Consider the following 27430-nt stretch of genomic DNA (forward strand, 5'->3'; position numbering starts at 1 on the left):
GCTTCTTCTTCCTTTTTTCCCTGCCCCAGCCTGCTGCTTGTTCTGATTGGGCAGGACTGCAAATGAGAGATGTTGCTATTCTGATCTGATGGTCCAAACTGAGAGCCTTTGGCCATGTTGAACATTTTACTAACAGTGTATCTGGATGTGTGTGCCATGGGTGAGTTGTTGGGTGAGTTGTCAGGGATTTCTGCAGTGATCAGCGGTCCAAGTATGTTGTTCCCTGGTTCTCCTGTGCCTGCTTCTCTGTTCTGAGCAAGTCCTCCGGTGAGCCGTCCTGTAGGGAAACGCTGTCTGCAAGCCTTTGTTGACGGCTCATTCTGCAGAGCTCTGCTAGCAGTCAAACTCTTGATGTCTGGTTTTGCCCTTCTGTTCTCTCACAGCTTTGCTTTGTTGTGGTTTGGGTGTTCTGTGTGTGATGTGCTGTAGCAGGCGTGCTGTAGGTCCTGAGCGCCATCCAGGATGGCTCAGTACACAGCCTATATTAACGCTTGGGATATCCGCAGGTGGGTTGTGATTTCAGGGATTTGTTGGAGAGAAGAACAAGCTTTCCCTGTAGGGTGTGATTGCAGCAGATCTCATTCTCTGCAAAAATAGATGGGCCTCCATTCCTGGTTTTGCTTTAGTCTCCCTAGTTCTGATAGCTATTTATAGGCCTTGCTTGCCTTGTCCTCCTGAAACTTGGAATGCCCCTGGGTACTTCTCACTGGAAAAAAACCTGCAAAAGACCATTTACAAATGGCCTTTATGGGGGGAGAGCTGTATTTCTGTGCCAGCAGGGTTCCCTTACTGCAGAGGTTACATCCCATTGCCAGGGCTCTTCTTTGTGCCCAAGACGTGTGGGCACTGCTCCATGCTCACTAACTGGACTAGACGAGGAAGCAGTGCTGCCTGCTGCTGTGTTAGTTAATTTCTGGCTCTGGTTTTTCTCCGCGGCAACAGTGAGAGTTGGGAGTTCTCAAACCACAGCCATCTGCAGAAAAGCATCGGAGGTTGTGAGCAAAGGGAAGAGCATTTTGCTTCTGGCACAGTATTGCAGAGCATCTGCAAGCAAGGGCACAGTCTGCCATGAGAGGGAGGTGATGGGGAGCGGTGCTGACCCGCACCCTTGGAGCCAGATTTCTCATCGCCCACAGCCGGGGTTAAATCAGGCTGGTTAAGTAAGAGCTTGTTAAAACCAGAAGCGTGCTGCACAGATACTTGTGTGCTGTGCTTTAAGCTGCTTTGGGAATGTCTTCTCCCCATCCTGGTGGGTTCATAGTGCCCATTGTAAGGATTTTGGTAAGCTGAGCAACAGGAGGTTTTGTCTGTTCCCCCCCCCCAAAAAAAAAAAGAAGTGTTCATGCCTGAGTTTCTGGGTTGCCTGTGTCCTCCGCCATGGTGGGGCCTCGCTGGGGGAAAGGAGGGAGTCTGTGCTTGTGTCGAGTTTCTCCTGAAACAAAGTTCAGACGATGATTCTCAAACTAGATTGTGTCCCTTGGTCTGGAGCTAGTGCTGGGCTACAGCAGGTTCCAGGTCAGCAATTACATGTCCTACCTGCTCTAAGTTTCTGCTCAGTCTTTGCTATCCTTTGTAATCTGAGCAGCAGCAGGCTCCCAGATGGGATTCCCATGGCATGAGCTGCCTGCTCTCAGGCACCATGTTTTGCCCAGGGCAGAAAGTACAAGTGAAAGCTTGAAATACCCTTGGTGATGTGCGAGCCATGCAAGACCCAGCCTGCTCCCCTCAGCCGGGTACCGAGCACCATGTGCCATTGCCCATGTGCAGACCGAGCACACTAAATGCTGGGGGAGCTCCTGGCTCTGGGCCCTTGGTTCACCCGTGGGTTCACAGCGAGTGCGGTGCTGCTGAAGGTCTGATGGCAGCACAGCCAGTGTGTGAGGGACAGCGGGCACCGAGGATCCCGGCTGTGGCTGTGCCGGGGGTTGCTCATGTGCTACACGCAGGTCCCCTCTGACCCTCACTGGGGGTAGCTGCTGGAGGTCACTGACCACAGGGGCTGTTGTTACCCCGGGGCTGTGCGCGCCCGGCGCTGCGCTGCTCACTGCCCGGCCGCTGCACCTCCTCGCCCCGCCGCCAGCCGCCGCGCTGGCTCCAGGTCCCCACTGCCCGGGCAGGCCCCCTGCTGCCCGCCGGCAGCTGGGGCGGGGCGCGGCGGGGGCCGGGCTGCGGCAGGGGCGGGCCGAGCCGAGCCGGGCCGTGCCGGGCGGGTGCAGCCGGGCCCCGCTCTCCGCGCCATGGCCCCGCCGCCCGCCGCGCTGCTGCTGCCGGCCCTGGCCGCGCTCCTGGCCGCGCCCGCCGCCGCCCGCGCCCCGCCGCGCAGCATCGGTAAGAGCAGAGATGGGGGGGTACGGGGAGGGGAGGGGAGGGCGCCCATCGCGGTACCGGCAGCGCCCGGCCTCCTCCCTGCCTGCATCCGCGGTGCGCTGCCGCGATGGATGCATCCCCGCGGGGAGCGGGGCGGCAGCGGAGCTCTGACCCCGCCGCCCCTCTCCGCCGGCAGCCGTGGTGGGCGCCGGGCTGGGCGGCTCGGCCGTCGCCTACTTCCTGCAGCAGCACTTCGGGCCGCAGGTGCAGCTGGATGTGTACGAGGCGGCGGCGGTGGGCGGGCGGCTGGCGACCCTCACCGTCAACAAGCAGCAGTACGAGAGCAGGGGAGCCTCCATCCACGCGCTCAGCCTCCACATGCAGGACTTCGTCAAGATCCTGGGTGAGCACTGACACCCCAACACTTGCACGGCCTCCATCCCCAAGGATTGTTACCCCGGTGTAGTGGGGACGTCTGCTCCCAGTGTGCAGTAGTGCTGTCCCTGCACCCTGGAAGAGAACGGGATGGGGCAGCTGGGCAAAGCATCAGGGCAAGGGGTCCTGGTGGGATTTGGGGGGGGGGTTGTGTGTGTTCATAAACTCCTCCTCCCCTTTTGCCCCACTAGCAGGAGCAATTCCATGGGATGCGCCACCATACAGGGTCTGGCTGGGGTCCCACTGCCCCAGGGTCTCACACTCCCTGATGCTCCTCCGAGAGCATCTCTGCCCATATCCCCATCATGGTGGTGTTTGGTGCTGGCCTTTCCCAGGAGCCAGCCGAGCACAGTGGGGCCCCCATGCTCCCCACAGGCCTCAAGCACCGGCGCGAGGTGGCAGGGAAGAGTGCCATATTCAGCGGGGAGCACTTCGTCCTGGAGGAGACCGACTGGTACCTGCTCAACCTCTTCCGTCTCTGGTGGCACTATGGCATCAGCTTCCTGCGCCTGCAGATGTGGGTGGAGGAGGTGATGGAGAAGTTCATGAGGTAGGAGAGCCCATGGGGCTGGGGAAGGATGCATGGGGCCTTCCCAAGCACCGAGGACATCATCCTGTCCCCTCCAGGATCTACAAGTACCAGGCGCATGGCTACGCCTTCTCCAGCCTGGAGGAGCTGCTGCGCTCACTGGGGGGTGATGCCTTCATCAACATGACGCAGCGCTCGGTGGCCGAGTCCTTGCTGGAGGTGGGCGTCACGCAGCGCTTCGTGGACGATGTGATCGCGGCCGTGCTGCGCTCCAGCTACGGGCAGTCGGTGCTGGTGCCCGCCTTCGCAGGTGAGACTGGGACCGTGCTCCTCCCCCTGTGACTCCTTCGCTGCGTTCCCTCCATGGGCAGGCTCTTGAGCCTCCCTCCTCTTCCTCTCCCAGGAGCCATGTCGCTGGCAGGGGCCCAGGGCAGCACTTGGGCAGTGGAAGGAGGCAACAAGCTGGTGTGTTCAGGTCTGCTGAAGCTGACCAAAGCCAACGTCATTGCAGCCAGGGTGACGGGCGTCTCTCTGCACAGCTCAGGTGAGCCTGGGGACAGGGTCTGCTCTGGGCGCACCAGGGCAGGAGGTTGGTGGTGGCAGCAAGGGATGCTGGAGCAAAGAGAGAGCACTGGGAGGCTGGAGAGCATCCTTGTCCTGGTACAGTGTTTGGGTGAGGGCCCAGGGGTCTGTCCATCTCCTCCCATTTTCTGATCCAGTAGGAGCCCTGCAGCACAGACCTCAGCCCTGAGGCTCCACTCTCTCCATCCTGAGGTCCCCCAGGTCAATTCTCTGTCACCATCCTTGTTGCATGCTCCCCCATTCAGCACAGCAGAAGGGCTCGGTTCCTGGGGTTTGGGGGTGCACTGTGCTGCCCCATTACTTCTTGCCCCACTAGGCTTGGCTTCTCTGGGAACTTATCCCACAGACTTGATACAATCTTCCTTATGCTGCCTTAAAGCATCAGCAGCTCATCCCTAACCATCAAATGCTGTGGTCCAGCACTGGTGTGTACTGGGAAACCGGGGGATGAAGGCCATGCTATAAAAAAGGGGGCCAGGGCAATGCCGCATGGTGCTCGGGGATACTCCTAACCATCAACCATCTCTTTGCAGAGGGGAGAGCCCTGTACCAGGTGCACTACGAGGGCAGTGAAGGCCAGGGCTCAGCCTTCTATGACATGGTGGTTGTGACGACTCCCCTGCACCCCAGCAGGAGCAACTTCACCTTTGAGAACTTCGAGCCACCCATCACTGACTTCCCTGGAGCCTTCCAGCCCTCCGTCACCTCCGTGGTGCATGGCTACCTCAACTCCTCCTACTTCGGCTTCCCTGACCCCAAGCTCTTCCCCTTTGCCAGCATCCTCACCACTGACACCCCCGACCTCTTCTTCCACGCCATGGACAATATCTGTCCTGTCAACATCTCGGCAGCTTTCCGCCGCAAGCAGCCCCAGGAGGCCGCGGTGTGGCGGGTCCTGTCCCAGCAGCCGCTGGACAAGCAGCAGCTGAAGACCCTCTTCAGGTCCTACTACTCGGTGCAGGTGACGGAGTGGCAGACGTATCCCCGCTACGATGCTGCCAAGTCCCTCCCACCCATTGTGCTCCATGAAAACCTGTTCTACCTCAGCGGGGTGGAGTGGGTGGCCAGCTCCATGGAGATGATAGCGGTGGCAGCCAAGAACGTGGCCCTGCTGGCTTATAACCGCTGGCATCAGGACCTGGAGAAAATCGACCAGAAGGACTTGATGCACAAGGTGAAGACCGAGCTGTGACACCCAGGGGAGGTGGTGGGCTGGGAGCTTCTGCGTGTGGTAGTGTGGGGAGTATTTATTGCTATGGGAGCCCCAGGGGGTTTGGGGCTGGAGGAGAAGGGACGGGCTGTGTCCCAGGTGACTTGAACATGCACCACCTTCAGGAATACAGTCCCTGCCCAGTGTTGCTGTGTGTGCCATGTGCCTCAGTTTCCTTTTCTCCCCTCTGTAGCCTCTACTCGAAGCTTGTGCATCTGTTCTGGGGAGGGACATCAGGGGGCTTTCAAGGACAAGGTGGCTGGCATTGGCACACATGGGTTCCCCCTGGTGAGCTGCCCAGCTTCCACCTTAGTCTTCTGCCTGCCTGGATTTGCTTCCAATAACCTGGGTGGTAGGGCTGGCCCGGCCAAGGCAGGAGATCTTGTGTCCTCTTCCATGCCATGTGTGCATGGAGCCAACCCCCCCTTGCAGGCCTGATGCCCCAGGGATGGGCGTGCAGAGTGGGTGCTCGCAGGTTCCAGCTTGCAGGGAGAGGTGCTGCCGGATGCTCCTTGCTTCCAGGGTTGTCCAGGCTGTGTTTTGGGGATCAGAAGAGCCTCTCTGGGAGAAGCCAGAGCAGCACCCCCCATTGGGCAGGGCCAGAGGGGCAGCATGAAGGGCTGAGGCAGGGAGCAGCTCAGACAGGGGCCAGCGATGCGCTTTATTGAGGACCTCAGAAGCCACCCAAACCCCCATCCATTTGCCCCGCTCCCTGGCCCAGCACAGAGGAACTGGTAGGTGCACAGGAGGACTGGGCGCTCCCGGAGCTGTGGCACCAATGGAGCAAATGAAGGCAAACAGGGGCTTTGGGGATGGAGGAGAGCCGATCCTGCCCAAGGGGGGAGACCAGCAGCCCACCCTGCTGAGCAATTCCATGAAGGGGGGGGAGTCTCAGGGGGGTGCCTGACTGCGAGGCTGGCTGTGGGACTGTGCAGCTGGTGACTGGCAGGGGCAGTCCCCGCAATGGGTGTCCCCTGAGGCTGATGGAGCCTGCAGGGTGATTTCAGGGAGCACTTGGAGTTGCCATCACCTTGCACAGGGTCTCCCGTCAGCCTGATACTCAGCGAGGTGACCCTCTTCCAGAGGGCTGGGCAAGCTGGGAAGCAAGAACAAGCTGGTTAGATGCCCATAGGTAGTTGCAGGGGTTAGCTTTGCTATCTCAGAACATGCAGGTGCAGCCCACAGCAATGGTCTCCATGACCATCTGGTACTTCTTGTGACACTTCTTCTTCCCAGAGGGCTTGTGCCCTGCTTCTCCTGGCACCGGGCAGAGCAGCCTGCGGACAGGCAGCCGGCTGTAGATGGGAATGCTGGCCATGGTGCGGTCCTCCTGCATCGTGAAAGGGTTGATGCAGCCAGTGCAGAGGCATCGGGCCTCAGGGATGTCTGCTGGGATCCGTGTTGCATCGTGGTTTATGCTGGAAGAGAGGGAAAGTGAGACATGGTTGGAGAGATGGGGGGCAATGGGTGGCTTGGGATGGGCAGGTCATTGCCTCTGCAGGGTGGCGTGGGGTGCTGTGTCGCATCACACCGTCAGCAGCCACCGCAGCCCTGCGCTGATGGAGCTGTAGCTGCCATGGTGCTTGCTGGTATATCCCCCAGGTCCCTGCCCCAACTCACCTGTACGCCCAGGGGGACAGGCTCCTCCGGTTGGACCTCCAGAGCCTCAAGTTGACCTGGCACTTGGTGTCACCTGGCTCAGAGCTGTTCCTCAGCTGGTGCACCATGTCCTGGATGCTGCGCTCGTAGTCTGCCATGGTGGTATAGGGGTCATCCAGGGCCCAGGCGAGGGCAGGGGCGGCTGTGGGAGGCCGTGCCAGGCCCCTTCTCCTGCCCTTGGCTGCCTTGCTTTGGTCCTTCGCTTCGGGAACCAGGACCATGGCAAAGGTGAAGATGCAGAGGAGAAGCTGAGGAGGAAGGAGGGATGGTTCATGGCTCCCCTTGAAGGGCAGCTCTCCCACCTCCCATGGGCCGCGGGGTGATAACATGACCACTTTGACTTTGGAGGGGCATGTGCAGTCTCCAAAGAGCAACACCAGCCTGCAGGGTGAGACCCATGGGAGCACATGAGGGCAGTTTGCACGGATGATGGGCACACGGTTGTGGCGAGCCTCCAGCCCAAGGCCCAGCTGATGCATGTGGCTGCAAAGCCCCTTGCCCTGGCTTTTGCCCAAGGTTTCCCTGCGTGTGCTGCTGGAGCTGTGCCTGGTCCTTTCCCTGCCCTCAGCTCAGGCTGTACCTGGCATCTCAGGTTGCAAAGGAGCTTTAGAGGTGACACAGGCAAGAATGGGATCTTTATCCAAACCCTCCTCTCCCTCCCTCTATGCTCTGGGGACGATGAGAAAGAAAAGAAAGATGCTTTTTCCTTCCCTTCTCGCTCCAGCCTCGCAGGGCCAAGCTCCCCTGTGCCGACACCCGGCAGCCTGCCCAGTGGCGAACAAAGTGGCTTTCTGTAGTCCTGCTCCCTGCTATTTGTGTCCCTGCAGCCGGCAGCTCCGCACCCTGCTTGCTGTCCTGCAGCCGTGCCCTGAGGTGTGTGGTCCCAGGGCAGGGACCGCTCTGCCGGGGCTGTTTTCCCCTTCCCATGCTGTCAGGTCACGCTATTGCCTCTCTGGTCTCCGAGCCTGTTGCATCCTCACCATGCCGAGTGTGGGAGTGATGGGGCTGGCAGGCCACAGCACCTCCAAAGCAAACAAACCCAGGTAGCCACCCGTAAACAAGCGTGCAAACGGTTCTATTGAAGAAGGCAAAGGAGGAGCAAGCCCCGCGCCGCCGGGCAGTCACCTACCAGGTTTGGAGCCCGCTCCATCGCGGCGGAGGGGCTGCCGGCCGCCGTCCTGCAGTGAGGCTGGCACCAGAGCGGCCGGGAGCTATAAAGGGAAAGCCTCAGCCCCCGGCTGTGCTCCTCGGGAGGTGTGTCCGGTCCCCGAGGTGCCAGCGCTGGCAGGGCAGGGGCCAGCGTGGTCTGGGACTCGGCCACCTGCCACCTCCCCGGGCATTGGTTCCATCTGCGGCTGCGACAGCAGCGGGACCCCGCTGGAGCCCGGAGGGTCGCTGGGCAATGCCTTGCCCTGGGGACGGGGCTTGGACTCGACCCCTGTGGTGCCACCATCGCGGTGACACGGCAGCTGGGCTGGGGGAGTGGGGGGGGGGGCTGTGTCCTCTGCTGGCAGCGATGGGTGCAGGTCCTGGGGGTCAGCCGAGCCCATCCATGTGACACCACCAGCTTTGCTGTCCCCAGGAGACACCAGACCCTTCTGCCCCGCACCCATCACTTCCTGCACCCTTGGTCTGTGTCACCAAGCCCTTCCCCTCCTGCTGTCCTCAAGCCTGTCCCCAGCTCCTGAGAGTGGGAACAAACCAGAGCAGCAGGGTGGCGGATGTCAGCGGTGGGGTGCCGAGCACCGAGACTCAGGGTGCTGCGGTGGGGGACGCTGGGGCTGTGATGCCCTGTCCCTGATCAGACGGGGCTGGCCTTGGCGTGCGACGGGGGCCGCAGCATCGCGGCTTTGCAGCCCCTTGCCCCGGGCTGTCCCTGTCCCCGTCCCCGTGGCCAGGCAGCGGCTGTGCCACACGATGGTGCTGTCCTCCGCTTAACCGCACCGCCAGCCCGCCGTCTTCCTGTCTGCATCCTTCCCCCGCAACTTCCCTCCCTGCATCCGTCCTCCCTGCATCCCTCCTCCTTGCATCCCTCCCTCCTTTCCTCTTCCCCTCCATCCCTCCCTGCATCCCTCTTCCCGTCCATCCCTCCTCCCCGGCCACGGGAGGCGAGATGCCCGGTGCTTTTCCCCTCCCTCTGGGACAGCGGGGTCTGTCCTGCTCCTTTGGAGGTACCCTTTACACTGTTACGGCTGCAGCTCCCGGAGGGGATGCTCCACCTCTCTTTGGTGTTTTCTGCCCTTCCTGCTCCCACCCCAGCACCGCCAGTGTGTGTGGCAGCACCAGATGCTGAGTTTCCCTCTGACTCCTTACTTGCTGTTGATCCCCAGGGGTTTGGAGGCCCTTGTCCATTGTAGAGCAGTGGGAAATTTCCACCTCCTTTTCCCAGCCCATGAACTGGGCCTCTAGAAAACCCTGTGAATAGGCTAAAACTCACTGCACCCCTAGCTCTCACTGTCCCTCTTCTCCTCCCAGCCCTGCCATCCCCGGGGATGCAGCAGGGAGCACAGTCTGGCTGCTCCCACACACAGGACAGCCTCACATCAACACCCCCAGAACAGCATTTATGGGGCTTTGCCATGCTCCCAGATGAGGTGTGGTGCTGTGCACTGAGCACAGCATGTCCCTTTTGTCACTTTGGGGACCTGGCCATGGCAGGGGCCCTGCAGCCACCTGCCTCAGCAGCACTCATCCCTCTGCCAGCAGCCTTTCCTGGGGTGCTGAGCCAGCCCCTGCTGCACCCCTGTTCCATGATCCCCCAGGGAGGGGCAGTGAGCAGCATGGGCACCCGGAGGGTGCTGCAGTGCCTCTGTGTGCCGCGGCCGCCTGCGTTGTGTCAGCGCTCGGCAATGCTGTTTACACATGAGAGAGGCTCAGAGGCATCTGCACCGGCAGCCAGTTACCCAGTTTTGATCTTTTTTGGTGAAAAGGAAACCAGGGCTTTCCAGACATGGCTGCGTTTGATAAGCTGGGGGAGGCAGGGGTGGCTTTTCCCCATCGCCTCGCACAAGGGGAGGAACAATGTGTGTGAGCGGCTGGGTCACAGCCAGCCCCTGCCTCCCGCCTGGGATGGGACAGCCAACATGCTCAGTTTGCCAGTGCCAACTGTGGTGCTGCCCCTGGGGGAGCAGGGTGTGCTGGGTCATCCTGCTGCGGGGATGCAATGGGGAGGGTGGCTGGAAACCCCTGCATGGCTTCCGTGGGGGGGGATGTGGTTTTGGGTTTGTTGTAGTGCTCATCCCTGCTATCTCCCCACCACATTGCCCCACTGCCACAGCAAACGTGTGGTGTCCCAAGCAGAACAGGAGGGGCCATGAAGATAGATAGGTTCTACCTGCCCTGAGTAAACTCTGGCACATATTTCCCAGTGTAGCCATCACAGAACCTGCTGCTGTGCCTCTGGCCAAGCTCAAGCTCCCGGCACAGAGGGATGCAGGGTGGATGTGGTGTGCTTGGCAGAAGAGATGTGCTGGCCAGGGAGCATGTGGCAGAGCATACAGTGAGAACCACAGGTAAGGGAATGGGGGCAATCAGACCCCAGTTCCCACTGTCAGAAAACAGCTCTCTGCCTTTGTCACAAGCAGGAATGTTCCTGCCGGGGTGAGAGCCGCTGACATGGGGTCTGTGGTCCCTCCAGTGCTGGTGCCACACTGCAGGGCATGGCCTCTTCCCAGGCACCACGCTGCTCCAGAGCCTGGATCTTCCACAGGACTTGTGATGCCCAGCACACCTGAGCACACACACACACTGTGTGTGCCCGGGGCAGGCAGGAGGCTCCAGCACCGCCGCGGTGGCACCTCCTACCTCTGCATGAGCAACATTTTCCACTCATCAAAAGTAAGTGTGCTCTGGCCTCACCCCATCCAGCCCCACACTGCAGTGGGGAGGAGGGCTGGGACCAGGCCCCCCCCCCAGCAGGTATCTCCCATCCTAGCCGGCAGCGCAGAGCTCACTCACATCCATATTTGCACAAAGCCCCGCGCAGCGCGTGAGCACTGCAGAGACACCCGGGCCAAAAAGGCTTATTTTAAGCTCCCTGGAAAAGGAACATTGTTTGGTGGGAATTAAAACTCCTCGTTCTCAAAAAAGGGAAAAACAAAAAGTGTTGAATTCTGGCCCAGCTGGCAAGGGCAGATGGGAATTTGGTGCTGGCATCGAGCGGGGTGGGTGCCCTCCCCTCCTGTGCCCCTGTGACGCTGGTGCTGTCCCCAGAGTCCCTGGTGGGAAGGGTTTTCCCATAGGAGGGAAGGGATAGCACCCAATGTGGGTGCTTGTGGCCATGGAGCCACCCTGAGGTTCTGGGTCGCCGAAGGCAGTAGGGGTGACCGTGGTGGCTGTGTGAGGGGCTGAATGAGCTGTTGGCAGCCTGGGGTCTCGCTGTGCCTGGGTTGTACATCAAAGGGCAGTATTATTTATACAGCCTTAATCCGGCTGTCTCCTCGGGGGGGGGGAGCTGGGTGATGCTGGGGGCTGTCTGTAAATCACACCCTTTGGATCACTCGCGTGAGGTAACAGCCAGGCTCCGGGTCGGGAGGCAGGGCTGTGCTGCGGGGCCAGCAGCACCCAGGAGGCTCACACGGGGCCAGCGGCGTCGGGAGAGCTCCGTGACGGGGTGACGGGGGGGCGGGAGGGAGGGTGCGGGTCCGGCACATCCTGCCGCCGGCACATCCATCAGCAGCCCAGCGTTTACAGCACGTCGCTGGTTACATGATCCAGACGCGCAGGTTCCTCCTGGCCCTCTCCTCTCCTGCCTTTTGTTTTCTTTTGCCTCCTGCTCCTGGAGACAGAGCACCTGATGGAAAAAGCCTGTTCTGCCGCTTCCCATGCCGGACACGCTCGCTTGCTTCCGCCCCTGCTCGGCACTGTGCCGTGATGGATCCCTGCTCCTGCTGCCCCACACTGGCTCACCCTACGGTGGCAGTGGGGAACAATCGCAGGGGCCGGGACTAGGGCATGGCAGGGACAGACCCCAGACCCAGTGGGACCCCTCTGGGTTCTCTATGTGGGGCAGTCCCTGACCGCCATAGGACATAACAGAGCAGAGCCATGGGGTTCTTCAGGCAGAGAGGCTGCAGGGACCACTGAGGCACTACCTGGGCATGTGTTCCATCAGCCTGCCAAGCCCAATGGGCACTTGGCCTCATGCCCTGCTCCCTGTGTCCCCTGTGCTTGCCCTTCCACCTTCCCCAGCCCTTTGGGCTCCTGGCCTCATTGTGTGCCCCATTGCCCGCCAGTGCAGAGCATGGACAGACGATGTGGGGCTCCCAAATAAGTTGGTTTTGCTCCCCCTTGCAGCTGAAAGCAGCCAAAGCAGCAATGAGTCACTGACCCCTGAGGACTTCCGAGGGGTGGCTGCATTTCGTGATGCATTGCAAAGGTGAGACACGGTCCTGCCAGGATGTCCTCTGCATGCCGGCTCCTGGCCATGGGAAGGGCTGGTCCTCTAGCCCCATGCAGGACACGGGGCAGCTTGGAGCCAGACTCGCTGCCCTCCCTGCAAGGCCACGGTGCTGGAGGGAGCTCAGGGCAGCGATGCCATCTGGGTCTGCAAGGAGAAAGCCTCTCGTTTTGAGGGCTTTGGTGGCTTTTGCTTGTGGGCAGGCATCCAAGCTCCCAGTTTCCCAGGGCACAGCAGAAGGCGGAGGTAAATGGAAAGCTCAGCAGTGACAGTGACGTCTGGTGCGTAGTGTTCAAATCAAACCTCTCCTCTCCACAGCCCTGGGCATGGGGACACCGCTGCATGTGTTGGTAACCAGTGCAGAATGGTCACCAGGTGGGATCTGGTGGTTGCAGTCAGGGCAGAAAGCCTCCTGCCCTGGTCCCCATCCCTGCTCCTGTGCTGCTGTTTCAGCAGTCTGTGGTGGGAAGGGATTTACAGAGCAGCACAGGCCAGTCCTGAAGGTCACCTTCAGAGCGCAGCTCACCCATTCATCACCGTCCTGCCCCTGCAATGGAGACAGTGCATGCATGGGGGCAAGGGAGGCAGGGGCTGCATGCTCTGGGGTGTAATGACACACTCAAGGGCTGAGAAACACCCAACAGCGCCCAGCACCCCTCTGATGTGGGGCAGCAAATGAAAAGGCTCTAAATTGGGTGTGTTTGGATGTCAACGGGGCTCATGGGAGAGGGGGCTCTCTTGTGGCTCCCTGAGCTCACGGGAAGGTGGGAGCAGCCCTCAGAGCCTGCCCAGGGCACCCTCTCCATCACCGCCCCACAGCATTGCCCACTGCCTGCAATGAGAGCACCGGTCCCTCACACCCAGCCCAGGAGCTGGAGCTCAGCAGCAGGGTGGAAAAAGAAGGCACTTTTGTGGAGATCCTGAATCTGAATGGCGGTGAGGAGGGCTCGCTGGGCAGCATCTGAGCAAAGGAGCAACGAAAACAAACCCGCGCCAAGAAATCCTGCTTTGCCCCAAATGTTTTTCTTATGGAGTTGTAACAAGACAAGAGTTGTAAAGATAGTAACCTCCTAAACATTACCTTATTAAGGCTTCTCAGAAACCACAGGGCACGACCCCTCTGGGTCATGGAACAAGAGAGCAGCATCCAGCGAACAAACAGAGGCTAACGTTACATTTTTCACTTCATTTAGGAAACCTGTTTTCTAATTATAGGGCTTGTTTCATGGCAGCAGTTGGTTGTGTTTCACTCAAAGCCAGCCCACCGAGAGCAGGGGCTGCACGGCCATATGGAGAGGAGAAGGGATGGGGTGGCAGGGGCTGGGAGATGCCGGCTCCATCCTGGCTCCCAGGGAGGCTGCTGGGCTCACAGGGCACGGGATAGGGATGAGCTTAGTACTGCAGGCATGGGGTGCCTCACATAGTGAGGGGTACAGGGGTCAGACATGGTGTGGGAGGGCTCTGTGCCCCAGAGGAGCCCCAGTGTGTCCTGGGGACATGCCACACATGCTGTCCTAGCTCTGTGCCATGCACCAAGGTTTATCTGCAGCACAGGGGCCACGCTGTGCTCTGTGCGGTTCCTTTTGCTCGTCCAGCCTAGCCTGGCTTGCCCTGTGCCCCGGTGACCACAGGCAGACCTGCTGCAGGCTGTCTGCTCCTGGGCCATAGCAAAATCAAGGCTTGTCCTGCCATGGGCCACTGGAACTGTATGAGTGCAGGGATTGAACCAAGCAGTCAGGGTTTGCATTCAGCAGCCCCACGGAAGTTCTTCCTATTCCTGGCCAGGTACCCCAGTGGTGGCCCAGGCTCCTTGGAGGACCCCAGCTCCCTCTGACCTGGCTTTGGCCATCTTGCCATAGGTCCAGGCGCTGCCGCCCCAGTCCCTGCTCTCCTGGCAGATGCTGAGCATCCCCCACAGCCATGTTGGTGGCTGCTTTCCAGTGCCTTGTGCTCGCTCCCACCAGTGTCCTGTGCTCCCCCCGCTGGGTCAGGTCACGCTGGCCTGCAGCCCTGCATCCCCATTGCAGAGCGGGGCTGAGAACACGGTTGTTCCCCCATTTGCCCGTTTTGTGATGCAGGGTTCATTGCTGCAGGGAGCAGAGGTGAGTGTGTGTGTGTGTAGTGGTGCAAAATCACACTCCAGTTCCTTACTCCTTTCCAGGGCAGAAACCTCCCAGACAACTCACCCTGCCCCTCGGCTAGACCCTATTGCTGGTACTTCTCCTCCACATTGGTTGTGCTCCGCACTGTCCCTGCTCACACCTCGAGGTGCCATCCCAGGAGGTGGCTGGCACAGCTGGGTGCTCAGCAGCAGCCTGGCCATCCACTGCTGCTCCTCCTCACCCTTTTACCTCCCAGAATGTCTTGCCCATGCTCCTTCTTTCCAGCTGATTCTCCATCAGCTGAGCTAAACCAGGCCAGCCAGTTCAGAGCTGGCTTTGTCAGCTTTCCTTCACCCCCCAGGAGAGCTGCATGACTCTGAGCACCCATCTCCTGCAGGCAGCAGGGGTTGTTCCAGCCCTGACCCTCTAGAGATGTCTGCAGCCACTCAGGGCTGGTTTGCTGGGGCCAGCCACAGCTTCAGCATGGGAGTATGTCCCAGGGTGGATACAGAGGGGCTGAAAGGACATTCAGCTTCTGTAGCAGGGACTTTGGTGCTGAGGTGACGCGTAAGTCTAGGAGCAGCAGGAGGAACACCAACGCTCCACAGCATCCCTGTACAAAGCCTGGCACGATGGCACAGGGGCCCTGGTCCTGGCTTTGGGGCTGTGCCCAGCTCCCAGGCTCAAGGGCCTGAGGACAGCAGGACTTGTCTCCTTTCCTGGTCCCTCCAGAATGTGCTGATGGAAATCCTGCCCTGCCAGGCTCTTACTCCACCTTTGTCCCCACTGAGGCCAGGGCAGTGCGTGCACATCCCAGGCCCCACGAGTGCTCAGCAGTGCTGCTGTGCCCATGCTCAGCTCAGGATGAGCTCCTTCCCATGAGCCAGGAGAATTCTCCAGACATGAGACCCCAGGCACCAGCCCTTTTCTTCCCCCATGGAGAGATACCAGCTTGGAAACCCCAGAGGAGAAGCTGTTGGTCCTCCCTTCACTCCCCAGCTCTCCCTCACTCATCACTTGCTAGAGAGGTCCCTGCAGTGGCTGCTTCCTCCTCTGGAGTCGAGCTGCTGGCTCCACTGCCCCAGGAGAGCCCAGCACAGCGCTGTGGCTCAGGCAGGACAGCAGTGTTCAGAGCAGAGGCCGTGCTTTCCTTGCCATGCCAGGGGCTGACAGCCGGTGCAGGAGGATGAAGGCACATCAATGCGGAGTGTTTCCCTCCGCAGCTGCCAACTGGCTGCTCATTCCCGGGGCCCCAGTGCCGGCTGGAGGCCATACATGGACTCATGGTCCATGCGGAGTCGGGAGGGGCTGAGCAGACGCAGCCCTGCAGTGATGAAGCTCCCACCCTGGCTCCCCGCGGTGCTAAAACCCAGGGAAAGGTGCCACGTGCATCCAGTTCTGGCTTCACCATCACTCTCCCATGTGGATCCCGGCCCCAGCAGCACTCGGGATCTCACCCTGCACTCACGGGCAGCCCCGCGTCCTCCAAAACGCCTTTTTTCCCAGGCCAGATGGAGCCTTTCAAAGTAATGTGAATCACGAGCCGCCTCCAGCCGGGCCAGGGAGCATCTCCGCTTCCTTCCCCCGGCCGGCGGGACAGCCGCCAGCACCACGCCGGCCCCACGGCCAGGCTGCCCCACCGGACCCCCGCCCCACCGGCCGTGGGATGCGCGTCCCCCCCGTGCACGCAGGAAGTCAGCTATTGCAAACAACTTTCTCCGGTCGGGATGGCCTGGGTTCCCAGGCGTGCCGCTGGCAGCCCTGCAGCCCTGGCTGCTCTCCTCCCCCCTGCTCCCCCCATAGCCCTCCTTCCCTCGCTCCCCCTCTCCGCCTTAATGACTTCCACATGGGCCTCTGGCATCCCGAGCCAAGCCTCCAGCATTGTCTGAAATCTCCAAATTTAGAAGAAATATGAAAATTGTCAAGCAGCCCTTCCTTAGGGGGTAAAAGCAACACTCGGCTGCGCGGCGGCGGGTCGCGGCGGCGGGTCCACGTGACGGCACCCCAGCCAATGGATCCCCTCGGCGCCCCTGACAGCGGTGCCCGTCGCAGCCTGGCCTCCTCCTGCAGCTCATATAAGGTAAAAACAAAAAGGTTTTGCAGCTTCTGAGCAGCCTGGAAGCAGTTTTTCACTGAGGGGTCCCGTGCCAGCTGCTTAAAAAACCCCGGCTGGCAGCACCGGGGTCCCAGTGGCGGTTATAATGTGCCGGGAGGAGGTGGCGGGGCTGTGCCCGCATCCCGTGGTGCCTCGTGTGGCGCAGCAGGTAGGTGCCCGTGGATGGAGGGAGTGGGAAGGTGCGTGGGTGGCAGCGATGGGTGCATGGCGTGATGAGGATGGGCGGATGCTGGTGCGGTGTGAGTGCTGCTGCTCTGCCTGGTGCCTGCCCTGGGTGTGTGCAGGGACAGGCAGGGGACAGCGTGGCTCCTCCAACATCCCTCCTGCCATGGGATGCTCAGCCCAGACGGCTTCGAGTAGGTTGGGCAGGGGTGCTTTGGGAGGGAGGTGAGCAGAGCAGGGCCATGGGATGCAAGTAGGGAAACCCACTGGGCATGGAGCTGGCAAGGAATAGCAAGAGCTGCCTCGGGACCGGGCAGCCCTGAGCTAAGAGGTTCCCCAAAATCTGTCCCTACAGCTCCGTCCTGGCCCTGGGAGAGGGGTTTGTTGGGGCTCACCCAGCTTTGTGGAGGTGGGGAAGGGCCCTCCGAGAACTGGGGGAGGAATTGCTTCCTGCTCTGTGCATGTCTAGGATGGGAAAAATGGGAAGCCGGAGGGAGGCATGCTCCTCATGCAGCAGAAGCATGGGCAGTTCACTCGGCTCCACTGCCCGGCCATGATGCTGCCACTGTCCGGGGGAAACAGGCTGGGAGGAGAGGGGGCTGGACCTCACCACGGGAGACTTCCAGGGTACTGAAGACACAATGACCGAGAGAACCCCACAGCCCACAGCTCTTGGAACCCCAGTGCCAGCCCAGCCGGTGCCACTGCCTCGCTCTGTGCCCCTGGCTGCAGCCCATAGCCAGCACACTGGTGTGACCCCAGCTGCTGGCATCGCCCAGCTCCATCACTCACTTGGGTGACTGGTTGCCTCATCCTCCTACCCTGGCGGCTCAGCAGCGGCTGATGAGCGAGGTCACCCTATGGGAGCCAGCGGCTGGGCTGGTGGGGACAGCACAGGGCGTGCAGCCAGCAATGGCAGCGCTGCGATGGCTTCAGGGCATAGACACGGCTTGTTCCTAGACAGCCTCGAGCTGAAGCATTGCAAAGGCTCCCTCTGGGTTGTGCCTCCTCCCTGCCCGTCCCTTGCAGGACGTGGTGCTGCCTCTGCCTGGGTTACGGCTGGCTCCGGGCTGTCCATCTGCTCCCAGGGCACCAGCAGTGGCTGTCCCCTCCCAGAGGGTCACCTGAGGACACGGTGCCCCACGGGCATGTCGCAGCAAGCTGCCATGTTCCTCCTCCGCAGGCAGCTCCCACTGCCACAGGGACAAACACCAGCAGGGTCCTGCATGAGCACAGTGGGTCCAGCCAGGGCGAGTGACATCCTTGGGGGTGCAAGCTCCTGTATGGGCTACGTGTCCCTCTGCAAAGGGACAGTGACAGTAACCAGGGCACCGTAACCTCTCAGGGCAGCTGTGGCCACCACCATCCCGTCTGTCCCCATCCAGCTGTGTTTCAATGGATTCCCACTGTCGCTGACTGCTCCTAAGGAGTTGCAGCATCTCAGCACTGGGATGGAGCATGTGGGGATGGAGAACCACCAGTGTGACACGGCCAACTCCGTCCTAGCGGCAGCGTCCCCAGCATGGAGCTATCCTGCCTATGCTGTCCCAGCTCCCCAGCCTCTGCGCACTGGCCAGGGTGCTCTGTTGAAGGGCAATGGCATTGCCTCCCCATTGCTGGCCAACAGGAGAGGAGTTTATTTCCAACAAACACAGGCAGACGCCTCCGCCAAAGATTTCCCAAGCAGTTATCAGCAGGAATTCGGGGATGGTTCTGTCTAGACAGGCTGCAGCTCTGGGTGGCTGCTGGATGGAGTGGCATTTCCCTCCACGATTGTCAAGAGGCAGTCTGGAGATGATTAAGGGCTTTTTTTTTCTTGCTTTTCTTTTCCTTTTCTCCGTCTCCTTTTCTACCCAAGAACCAGCATTTTTCCTGATCAGGCTTTTCCAAGGCTTGTTCTTCTGTACTTGCAGTGAAACCTGCCTTTGATCATCCCTGGCATCCTGCTACTCCTCTTCTAGGGCTGAGCTGGGTTGAGCCAGGGCTCAGGGTGCAGCCTGCCGCAGCTTCTTGCTGACCATGGCCAAGATGAGCCATACTTCAGCCCATGGCACTGCTTTGCCTCCCAGCAGTGGGGCTCCTGCAGTAGCAGGCAGGATGCTGGGCACTGTGCTCAGCAGTCACTGCCATGCCTTGGTTATGGTGATGGGCAGTAGCGTGGTGCAGGCATCAGGCAGGCAGGAGCACAGGCAGTGCAGGGGCTGAGCACTGGGCTGGGGACCCCAGGATGGCTACAGTGCCTTAACCTGTGAGGGGCAGAAGCAGCAAGAGCTTGTCTTCATGAGCGAGCCGCCGTGAGCAGCAAGCGATGAGGCAAGAGGCTGGAAATCTGAGCTCTGGAGACATTTCACCATCCTTTGACCTTGGCCGGGAGCACAGACACAAGCAAGCAGATCCTGCACTGGGGGGAGGCTCCAGCCGGGGGTGAAGCCCAACACACATCCTGTGGCTGCAGACCAGGGGTGCTGGGGGGGCACGCACTGTTCCTGGAACCCCGAAACCCTGTAGAGCCAGGGTTACCTGGGGGGGGCACAGCAAGGCCAGCCTGGGCAGCGAAAGGAACAAGTGGGTGCTCTGGGCTGCCCCAGGGACAGGCAGGGACCCTTCCAGCATCCAGATCCCTGCTGTACACTCAGCATGTGCAGCTGCAGAGCTGCGCATGGAGCTGCTGTGGCAGCACCGTCCTGGGGCAGGGAGAAGCAGCGGCACCAGGGCAGAGCTGGCCTCTGCAAAGCAGTGTGCAGGAGCCCGTTTCAGCTCTGGTGCAGTGGGGCTGAGCTCCAGTGCCTGGGCTGTGGTGGCTGTGAGGCAGCATGGGTTGAGGTGAGGGGCAGAGCTGCTTTGTGCTGGTGGGCAAAGTGGGGATGGTCACACTGCCTGTGGGGATGGGGAGGAGGCTCTGGAGGGCTGGCAAGTGCTTGCCTTAGGTGTGTGCTGTATGCGGCTGTCAGCGAGGCAGGAGAACAGACACACATGCAGCCGGCCTGCCCAGGCTCTGTTTGGTTTCAGATATTGAAGTAGGAGGTGCTGAGCACCAACGTGTTCCCTGTCCCACTGGGAAGCACAGTGCCATGCAGTGCCAGAGCCGCAGGAGATGGTCAGGGTGCTGGGATGCAGTGTGCTGATGGGCACTATCCCGCTCCAGGCAATCTGCCCCCTGTGAATCTCATGTGCTTGGCCCCAGCTGGGGCTGTGTTAGGATGGGGACCCGACAGCACTGTTAAGCCTCTTCCCCAGCTGCTACAGGTGGGATGTGCTGGCAGTGCTAGATGCTGCCCACCCAGGGCAGCAGGGTCTGTGGGTGATGGCCGGCAGCATGCAGGCGGCCAGGTCTGTGCCGCAAGACCGCTGTGAGAGAGCACATCTGACCTGCAGGGATGTGCACCACCATGTCCCTGTCATGGTGGCAACACAGGGCTGGGGGGTGGATGTCAGTGCCTCTCCCTGGGCTGGGAGGCGGATGAGCAGCTTCCCTTGGACAAGAGACAGCAGCAGACAGGGCCCGGGATGGGGCTGTGGGGCTGTGGCACATGCCACACTGTGCGTGGTGCAGACGCTCTGTGGTGGCCAGTGGGTCAGCCTGGTGCTCACTGTGGGACTCACTCGCTGGTTGCTGGTACACAGGGCAACGTCTCTCGCTTCCAGCCTGGCCTTACCTGGGATCCCTCCTTGCAGATCTGTTCTTCCTTTGCTTCCCTCCCCTTTCAACCTTATATTTTCAATTCCATTTTCATTATTGCTGCCTCCATCCCTCTCAAACCCCATCACACCTGAGCAGATGAGCTGCACCACTCCCACCAGCCTGAGTATCAGTCCTGATGTACCTTTTGTGCTCCATCCTTTTCCACATCTCATCTCCTGCTTGCTTGGAGCTCGGCCCATTTAGGGCTTTTTCTTTTAGTGTCGTTTACTGCTCAGCTGGGTGGGCAGCAGGCAGGGCTGGGAACGCTGGGGCCTGCAGGGGGTGTGAATTACTAACTGGGGTCCTCTCATGTCCAGATGATGCTGTGCACCGCCCCCCCAATCCCCCTCTCCCTCATGGAGCAGAGATAAGATGATAAGGGCTGGATAAGGAGCCAAGAGCACTGGCAGCCTAATGAGCTCCAGCCTCTGCTAGAGGAAAGGGAGCCTCGCTGCTCCCTGCCTGTTCCAGCTCCAGGCTCTTTGTTGGCCTCATGAGCTCCTGCACACCGCTATGCCAAGGAGCATCCCAAGGAGCATCCCTTCCATCAGCTCCTCAGGCAAGCTCTGGCTGGAAGCCATTCAGGATCTGGGTGAGGAGCAGAGCCCAGGGAGCAAGGAAGATGCTAGAGCAGCCTCCCTGCACCGCTTGGGAACAGCGTCCACGGGGAGCTGTCTGCACAGCACTCTGGGTTCCCACCAGTGAGGGCTGGAGGCTGGTGACGTGACGGCCTGTTCCCGCTGGGACTTCACCCCTGCACCACTTCCTCTGGACCGGGAATGTGACGTGTAAACAGAGCGGGAGGGCTGGTGCTGGGACCTGCTCCCACGCTCCATGTGCCCTGGGGCCTGCACCTGGACACCAGGCATCAGCCTCGGGCTCCAAACACCTTCCAGTGGTGGGCTGGGGAGGGGGCCCAGGGCTGCTCTGCCCCATGGAGTGGGAGGAAACCATCTAAGGATGAGGACATGGCTGTTGGTGGGCTGGGGGCAGCGGGGAAGGGCTGCGGCCGTGGGAAAGGCGATGACCGCACTGCTGTGTGCATTGGCTCTTCCTTAGCCATGCTGCTTCCTGCTCCTCCTGCTTGCTCCTCCGGAGGCTCTTTCTCACCCCCAAACCAGGCTCTAGTGCTGCAGGAGGATTTCAGCCTCATGGCACCAGCAGCTTTGCAGAAACCATTGGGCTCTCTGTGGTAGCACAGGACGGGCATCACTGGTCCCCTGCCCCTCGTTGATGTCAACTTGGTTTGCAGCTTGAAGGTGGCAGACACCTTGTCTGTCCCTGGGCTCCCTCCTGCCATCCCCACCCTCTATCTCAAGCCCAGCTCTCCTCATAGGCACCAAATTAGGTGATTTCTCCCTCACTCCAGCACCAGGAGAGAGGCCGCCTGCCCCGGGAGGGGGAATGAGCACAAACCAGATGTGCTCTCCCCTCCACACCCATCCCTGCTCCGAGCCCCCCAAACCTGCTCCTTTGTTCTTGGCACTATAATTTATCCCAGCACAGCCCATCAAGGAGCACCATCCCCCTGGGCCCCCTTGGCTCGTCCCCAGCATGGGAGATGGGGGCCGCCCGGTCTCCAAATCTGCCTTTTTGACCATAAAAGGGTTGGAACGCCGCGACCAGTGGAAGGATGGGAAAGGGAAGGCAGAGCTATTTATAGCCCAGCATCAGGACCTCAGCCTGAACCCGGGGTTAATCAGCCTGCCACCAGATTAGGATCTCCCTTGGCCCCTCCACTTTCTCATAAACCTTTGATTTAATACCAGTGCTGGTGAGGGAGGCAGGGAGGAAGGGAAACAGGAGGTACCTCTCCTCTGCAGAGGCTGCTATAGTCCATGGGGACCGGGATGGAGATGCTGGGAGAGCTGGAAGGCCCCACTGGGAAGGGGCGTTGGAGCTGTCCTGCCACCAGCGTGTGCTGCCAAGGAACACTGAGCAGCATCCCTGTGTGACCGCTGCCTGTGAGGGACATCCAACAGGCAGCAGAAGCTGCCCTGGGGTCAGTCCCTTAGGTTTCTATAGAGCACAGTGAGTTCTTCCAGTACTAGCACGTTCCCCTCCGTCACCTAGGAGGGGGCACCTGGTGGAGGGGTCCTTGGGCAGGATTCACCTTGCTGATACCACTCAGCAATGAGTCCGGGAGGTGGCATCAGGGCTGCTTGAGTAGCGGATGGCCAAGCTGGGTCAAAGCCCATCTGGGGCAATGATGGAGCTCCAAGGGCCGGTGGACATCAGGCTTTTGGGGAGCAGGAGGAGCAGAAAGGGTGCACGCACAGGGATGAGCATCACCCAGTGCCTTCCTCCCTCCTTCAGGGAGCAGGGCAGAGCCAGAGGGTTCAGGCTTCCCTCAAAGGCGAGGGCCTGGCCTCCCAGCTGGCCTCATGGGGCTGGGGAATTTGAAGGAGGAAACAAATCCCAACTGCTGTTAAAGGGACATTTCCTGCAGCCCCGGGCTGCCTGGAGAGGGGAAAGGGCGCTGTGTTGTAACCGCGGGGAGGGCCGAGCTCTGACTCAGCCCCGCGCCGCCGGGCAGGCAGCTCGTGGCCACCGAGCACCCACCGGGGAAGCGCTCAGCAGAGCAGGAGGCTGGAGGTGAGCAGCGGGCAGGGGGAAGGCAGCGCCAGCGGTGCTGGTGTGAGCGAGGAAGGAGCCGGGGCGCTGTCCTGGGCACGCACGCAGCCTCGGCAGGGAGATGCGGTGGTGTCTGATGGTCCCCACAGCATCGGCAGGACCTTGAGTCCAGCCATTTGTTATCCTGGTGTCTTCTTCTGGAGCTATGGGGAGTGTTTGCATGATGCGAGCGAGGGGACAACCAACCCCGGGCTGTAGCTGTCCTGGCAGACACAGGTTGGGACACACTGGTGTCCCCCGGACACAGAGGTCCTCCAGCAACAACATGAGTGCTGAAGAGCAGAGCGTGGTGGCTGTGTGGCATAATGGTGGTAGCCTCCTTTCCTTGGGAAACCAGGACAAATGCAAGAGTGGAGATGGGGGGAAAGGGCAGGCCCTGAAGCACTGGCTTTTCCACCCCATCCTGGGGACATGCGCTGGGGTCATCAGAGGGAGGATGGGGTGCCTCTTTCACTCTAAGATCTCCGCTGTGGCAGCGGTGGGTGAGCCCCGCAGATGTTTTCCCTCCATCCCGGCAGGATGCTCAGCCCAGCGCATTCCTGCAGCCCTTCGCAGCGTTTCTACCCCACCACCACCTCCCTGGGGATGGAGCTGAGGGCCGTGGGGGCAGAGAAGGCTCCGTTCTGTCTTTTCCCATTGAGGCCAGGACACTGACAGAGGAAGGACAGGGGCCATCCCCAGGGCCCACTGCAGGGCTCCTGCAGGGTGACCTGCAGCTACCACCAGGAGAGGGGAATGTGTCCCACACACACATGGCTTTGAGCAACCAAAGGGAGGTCTGTGAGTGACTGTCATGGAGTTTGTTGTGGGCATGGAGCTGTTGGCGTTGCTGTCCTCTGTCCTGTGGGGCGCTGGACCCCATAGCAGCTGCCCAAGAAGGGATCCAAGAGCTCCACATCAGCCCACACTCCCTCTGCCCCACCACACTGATTGCCATCCTCTGTCTTACAGGCTCAGCCATGGGTGTCCCTGGGGACATGGGAGCTGCTGAAGGCATGTGATGACCGATCAGCCCCAGGAGCATGGCCAGCGGCAAGAGACAGGCAGAGCCAGCAGGACAGCAGCTGCTGCACGGGCACAGGCTGTGGAGGATCCTGCCCCTGTCCCCACTGCCCCACTGCACAAAGCGGGGCTGCCTCCCAGCACTTCGCTCCTTGCTCACAGCAGGATGGTCTCTTCCTTGGGGTGTGTGTGGGGCTGGGGTGCTGCCCGGCAGGGCCAGCAGTGGGGCAGAGGCTCTGCAATGGGGCGTGGTGGCAGGAGGGTCCCTGCAGCACCTCCCCTGGCACTGGGTCCCTGTGGCTGTTCCCACCCTTGGCCAGAGCTCAGGGCTGGCCTGGCCATGGCTGGTATGGAGATAACCTCACACTGGCCAAGGCTGCTCCCAAACCTCATTCCCAACCCATGGATGCCACCAACTTGGGGCACTGTGGGGGTCTTCTCCCCACTCTTTCCTACCAAGAACCAGGGGCAGCACACGGGGAGCTCAGCCCATTGCACGGGGTGGCTTCTGCCCCAGTTCGCAGCTGGGTGCACCCAGCCGGGGGCCGGTGCCGGATGCAGGGGCTCAGTGGAGGTGCAGCATCTGCTTCTCGTCAGGCTGCCGGAGCGCGGGCCCCGCTCTGATAGATGCTCTGTTTATCACGTTCCGGCTCTGCACAGGATGTTAGTGTTCGCCTGCAAAAGGCTTTTTTGGACTCTGACGCTCCCTCCATCCTCCCTCTCCTCCTGCTTACCCCTGGATCCTCGCCCTTGGGTCCGGATGGGCTGAAGCCTCTTCAGACCTGGGGGTGAAGGTCCAGGGAGCATTCACCCCACAGCCCCTTGTCCCTGCCCATGGGAAGGGCTGGGCTCAGCCCTGCCACCCTGGGAATGGATGGGGATGGGAAGCAGAGGTTCCTGCCAGCTGCAGGCTCTGCCCTGATGGGGACTGGGATAGGGACAAGGGCTGAAGGGACAGCAGGAGCCCCTCATCCCCTGGGGCAGGGAAGGGGCAGAGGGCAGGGAGGGATGAGCTCTGTGATACATATAGCCCCACACCGTACCAGGGTGCCCTGGCCCTGCTGAGTGGCAGCCCTGGGGGCACTTCTATCACCCTCACTCTCTTGCCCAGCTCCTCACTAACTCTCTGGGGGGACGCATGGATTTAGAGGCAGACTCCCCCCCTTTCTGTCCCTATCCCTGTCTGTCCCTGCAGAGCAGAGCTACCAAGCCCAGGTCTGTCCTGCCAAGGTGCTGGGGCTGGGCATGGGGGATGCAGACACATGGCACTGGAGGGGGAAAACCTCTCTTCCTGCAGCCAGCCAGGCAGACACACAGCTTTCCTACGGGATGAGCCATCGACACACGCCAGCCGCAGCGAGGATGACCACGGGCTCCTCCATGTCTCCCAGCCCAAGGTGCAGTGCTGCATCTCTGGTCAATTGGGAGTCTGAGATGAAGCACTGTAGCTCGGGAAGGGAGGAACTGCGCACCCTGGGACCGCACAGGATGTGAGGATGTGATGTGAGGAGAGCTGACCCCCAGGTCTGCTCAGGACCCTGGCCTGGTGCTGGGCACCAGTGGGAGGGATTGCAGAGGAATGCGGGAGCCTTGTGTGTCAGGGGCACAGCAGGGATGTGGCAGCAGCATCCCCCATCAGCCAGCAGTGAGGAAGTGTGGGGCTGGCCCAGAGCCCAGGTCGCCGTGCCCTCGGGGTCCAGTTTTCCCAGGAATCCCTTGGGTGCTACGTTGGGGATTCCTGGAAATACTGTTCTTGGGGCCACGGCTCGGCGGCTGCAGAGGGCCCATCCCATGGGGAGCCACAGCCTGCAGAAGAGACATCCACCAAGGTATGGGGCCACCTGGGGAGCTGCAAGCGGGAGGGAGGCATGGCTACCCCAGCCATGGGGAGGTGGGCAATGCAGCACAGGCAGCCCCAGCTGCCCCACACCGGAGAATGATGGATGTCTCTGTGGACATCCTCACTGCAAGAGGATGGAGCTGGTGTGCAGATGGCCGGTGCACATTGCTTCCACCCTACAATTCCCTGCCCTGAGGTCAATAAAGGTCCCAGCTCCCGACTGACTCTGTCCTGACTGTTCCTTTGGGGCTGGGAGCAGAGTGGGAGCCCATGGTCTGATGCCAGCACACTCTGCAGCAGAAAGGAGAGCCAGGAGCCACCCGTGGAGCAACCCGGGGGCTGCTCTCTCCTCCTGCACTGTCCTCCCTTCCGTGTCCCACAGCTCCCAGCCCCGCCGTGCTCCTGCCACTGGCACCGATGCACTGCCCCTGCTGCGGGCTGGGCCGGGAGCTGGGATCTCTCCCTGCAGACTCCGGGCTCTCAGGTCCACCCCTCGTGAATCACATCCCTGCCCGCACCGGAGCCCCAGCGTGCGGGGCTGACCCGACCCCAGCCCGGGAGCTGCGAGATCGGGGGACGGGTGCAGAGAGACACTACCGGCCTGCTCCTGCCTGCACACGGGTGGAGACAGGAGATGACGGGGGCAGCCGGCAGCAGGTGCAGGCAGCAGGAGCAGGCCGGAACAGGAACAGGCAAGAGCAGGCAGCGTGCTCGGGAGGTGCGGACTGCAGGTGGCGGTGCTGCGTAGGTCTGAGCAGGCAGCCCGCGCTGCCCGCCCTGCCTGTCCTGCCCAGTCCTGCCCCCCCCGAGCGCTGCCGGACCCGGAGGGGGAGCACCCAGTCACCGGGGGGCACCCGCTGTCCCCTCCTTTGCCACGCACCGCTGCGCCGTGTCCCCGCTCCAGTTCATGCCCTGCCTCCTTGGATGCCAGCGATACAAACCTGCCCGGGTGGGTGCCACAGGGACAGGGACCCCGCTTGCCCCCGCTCTGGTTGCCGTTCACAGCTGATCAATGGATGACCCCCCCCCCCCCCCCCCCAAGCTCTAAGAACAAGTGCAGGGTGAAGGGCAGCACAGGGTACAGGGCTGGCAGCGCTGGTCCCTATCTCCCAGCCGGAATAGACGAGCGTTCCTAATCCCCCAGCTACTCCCACCCCTAAATGCAGCTAGACAGACACCCACAGCAAGGACAGGCCCCTGGAGACAGCCAGGCAATGCCAGCACAGCCACCATGCTGCTGCCATGGCACATCCCGCACACCACACAGCCCTGTTCCTACCCAGACCATTCCCTGCTCATGCCCCAGTGCCCCAGGGCTAACTGAAACACCCCAGAGCTAACCAGAAATGCCCCAGGGTAACCAGAATGCTTTGGAACTAACTGAAATGCCCCAGGGGTAACTGACATGTCCCAGGGCCAACTGCCTCCCCACCCATACTGCTGACTCAGCGGGGTGCAGCCAGCAGCACACCAGGCTAGGACTCGCTGCTGACGCAGGGCCCCATCACCCCATTGCCTGCACTCCCGGTGCCTGGCACCACGCTCCCATGCGTGCCCCGTCCCCTCCCCATGGCCTTCAAAGGAGAGATGGGCAAACCCATGTGTGCCTGTCTGGGGACATGGAAGGCGCACTGGGCTCTTGCCATTTGGTTCCCAAAGCTCCTGGAGGGGTTTGGGGTGTCTGCGATGGGACAGGGACAGATCCTTCCCAGAGGGACCACCCCAAACCCAGCTGGAATGGACAAAGATGGGGAAAGCCCTTCCCATCCCGC

General features: G+C 61.1%; 2 protein-coding genes across 2 annotated transcripts; one reads left to right on the plus strand and one right to left on the minus strand.

Moving 5' to 3' along the window:
* Positions 1–2229: 2229 nt before the first annotated feature.
* Positions 2230–5209, plus strand: PCYOX1L (prenylcysteine oxidase 1 like). Its single transcript, XM_057409763.1, has 6 exons — positions 2230–2328; positions 2504–2710; positions 3118–3292; positions 3370–3581; positions 3675–3815; positions 4387–5209. Exons 1-6 carry the CDS (start codon positions 2238–2240, stop codon positions 5043–5045), a joined length of 1485 nt encoding a protein of 494 aa, XP_057265746.1. The 5' UTR covers positions 2230–2237; the 3' UTR covers positions 5046–5209.
* Positions 5210–6068: 859 nt separating this feature from the next.
* On the minus strand, positions 6069–8053 carry IL17B (interleukin 17B). Its single transcript, XM_057409767.1, has 3 exons — positions 7852–8053; positions 6684–6970; positions 6069–6481 (listed from the first exon to the last, which is right to left on the minus strand). Exons 1-3 carry the CDS (start codon positions 7870–7872, stop codon positions 6223–6225), a joined length of 567 nt encoding a protein of 188 aa, XP_057265750.1. The 5' UTR covers positions 7873–8053; the 3' UTR covers positions 6069–6222.
* Between the last annotated feature and the right edge of the window lie 19377 nt (positions 8054–27430).

The sequence above is a fragment of the Pezoporus wallicus genome, unplaced genomic scaffold, assembly GCF_028554395.1.
Source record: "Pezoporus wallicus isolate ANWC-B61680 ecotype Strahan unplaced genomic scaffold, APGP_CSIRO_Pwel_v1 contig_4309, whole genome shotgun sequence".
NCBI classification, from domain to species: domain Eukaryota; kingdom Metazoa; phylum Chordata; class Aves; order Psittaciformes; family Psittacidae; genus Pezoporus; species Pezoporus wallicus.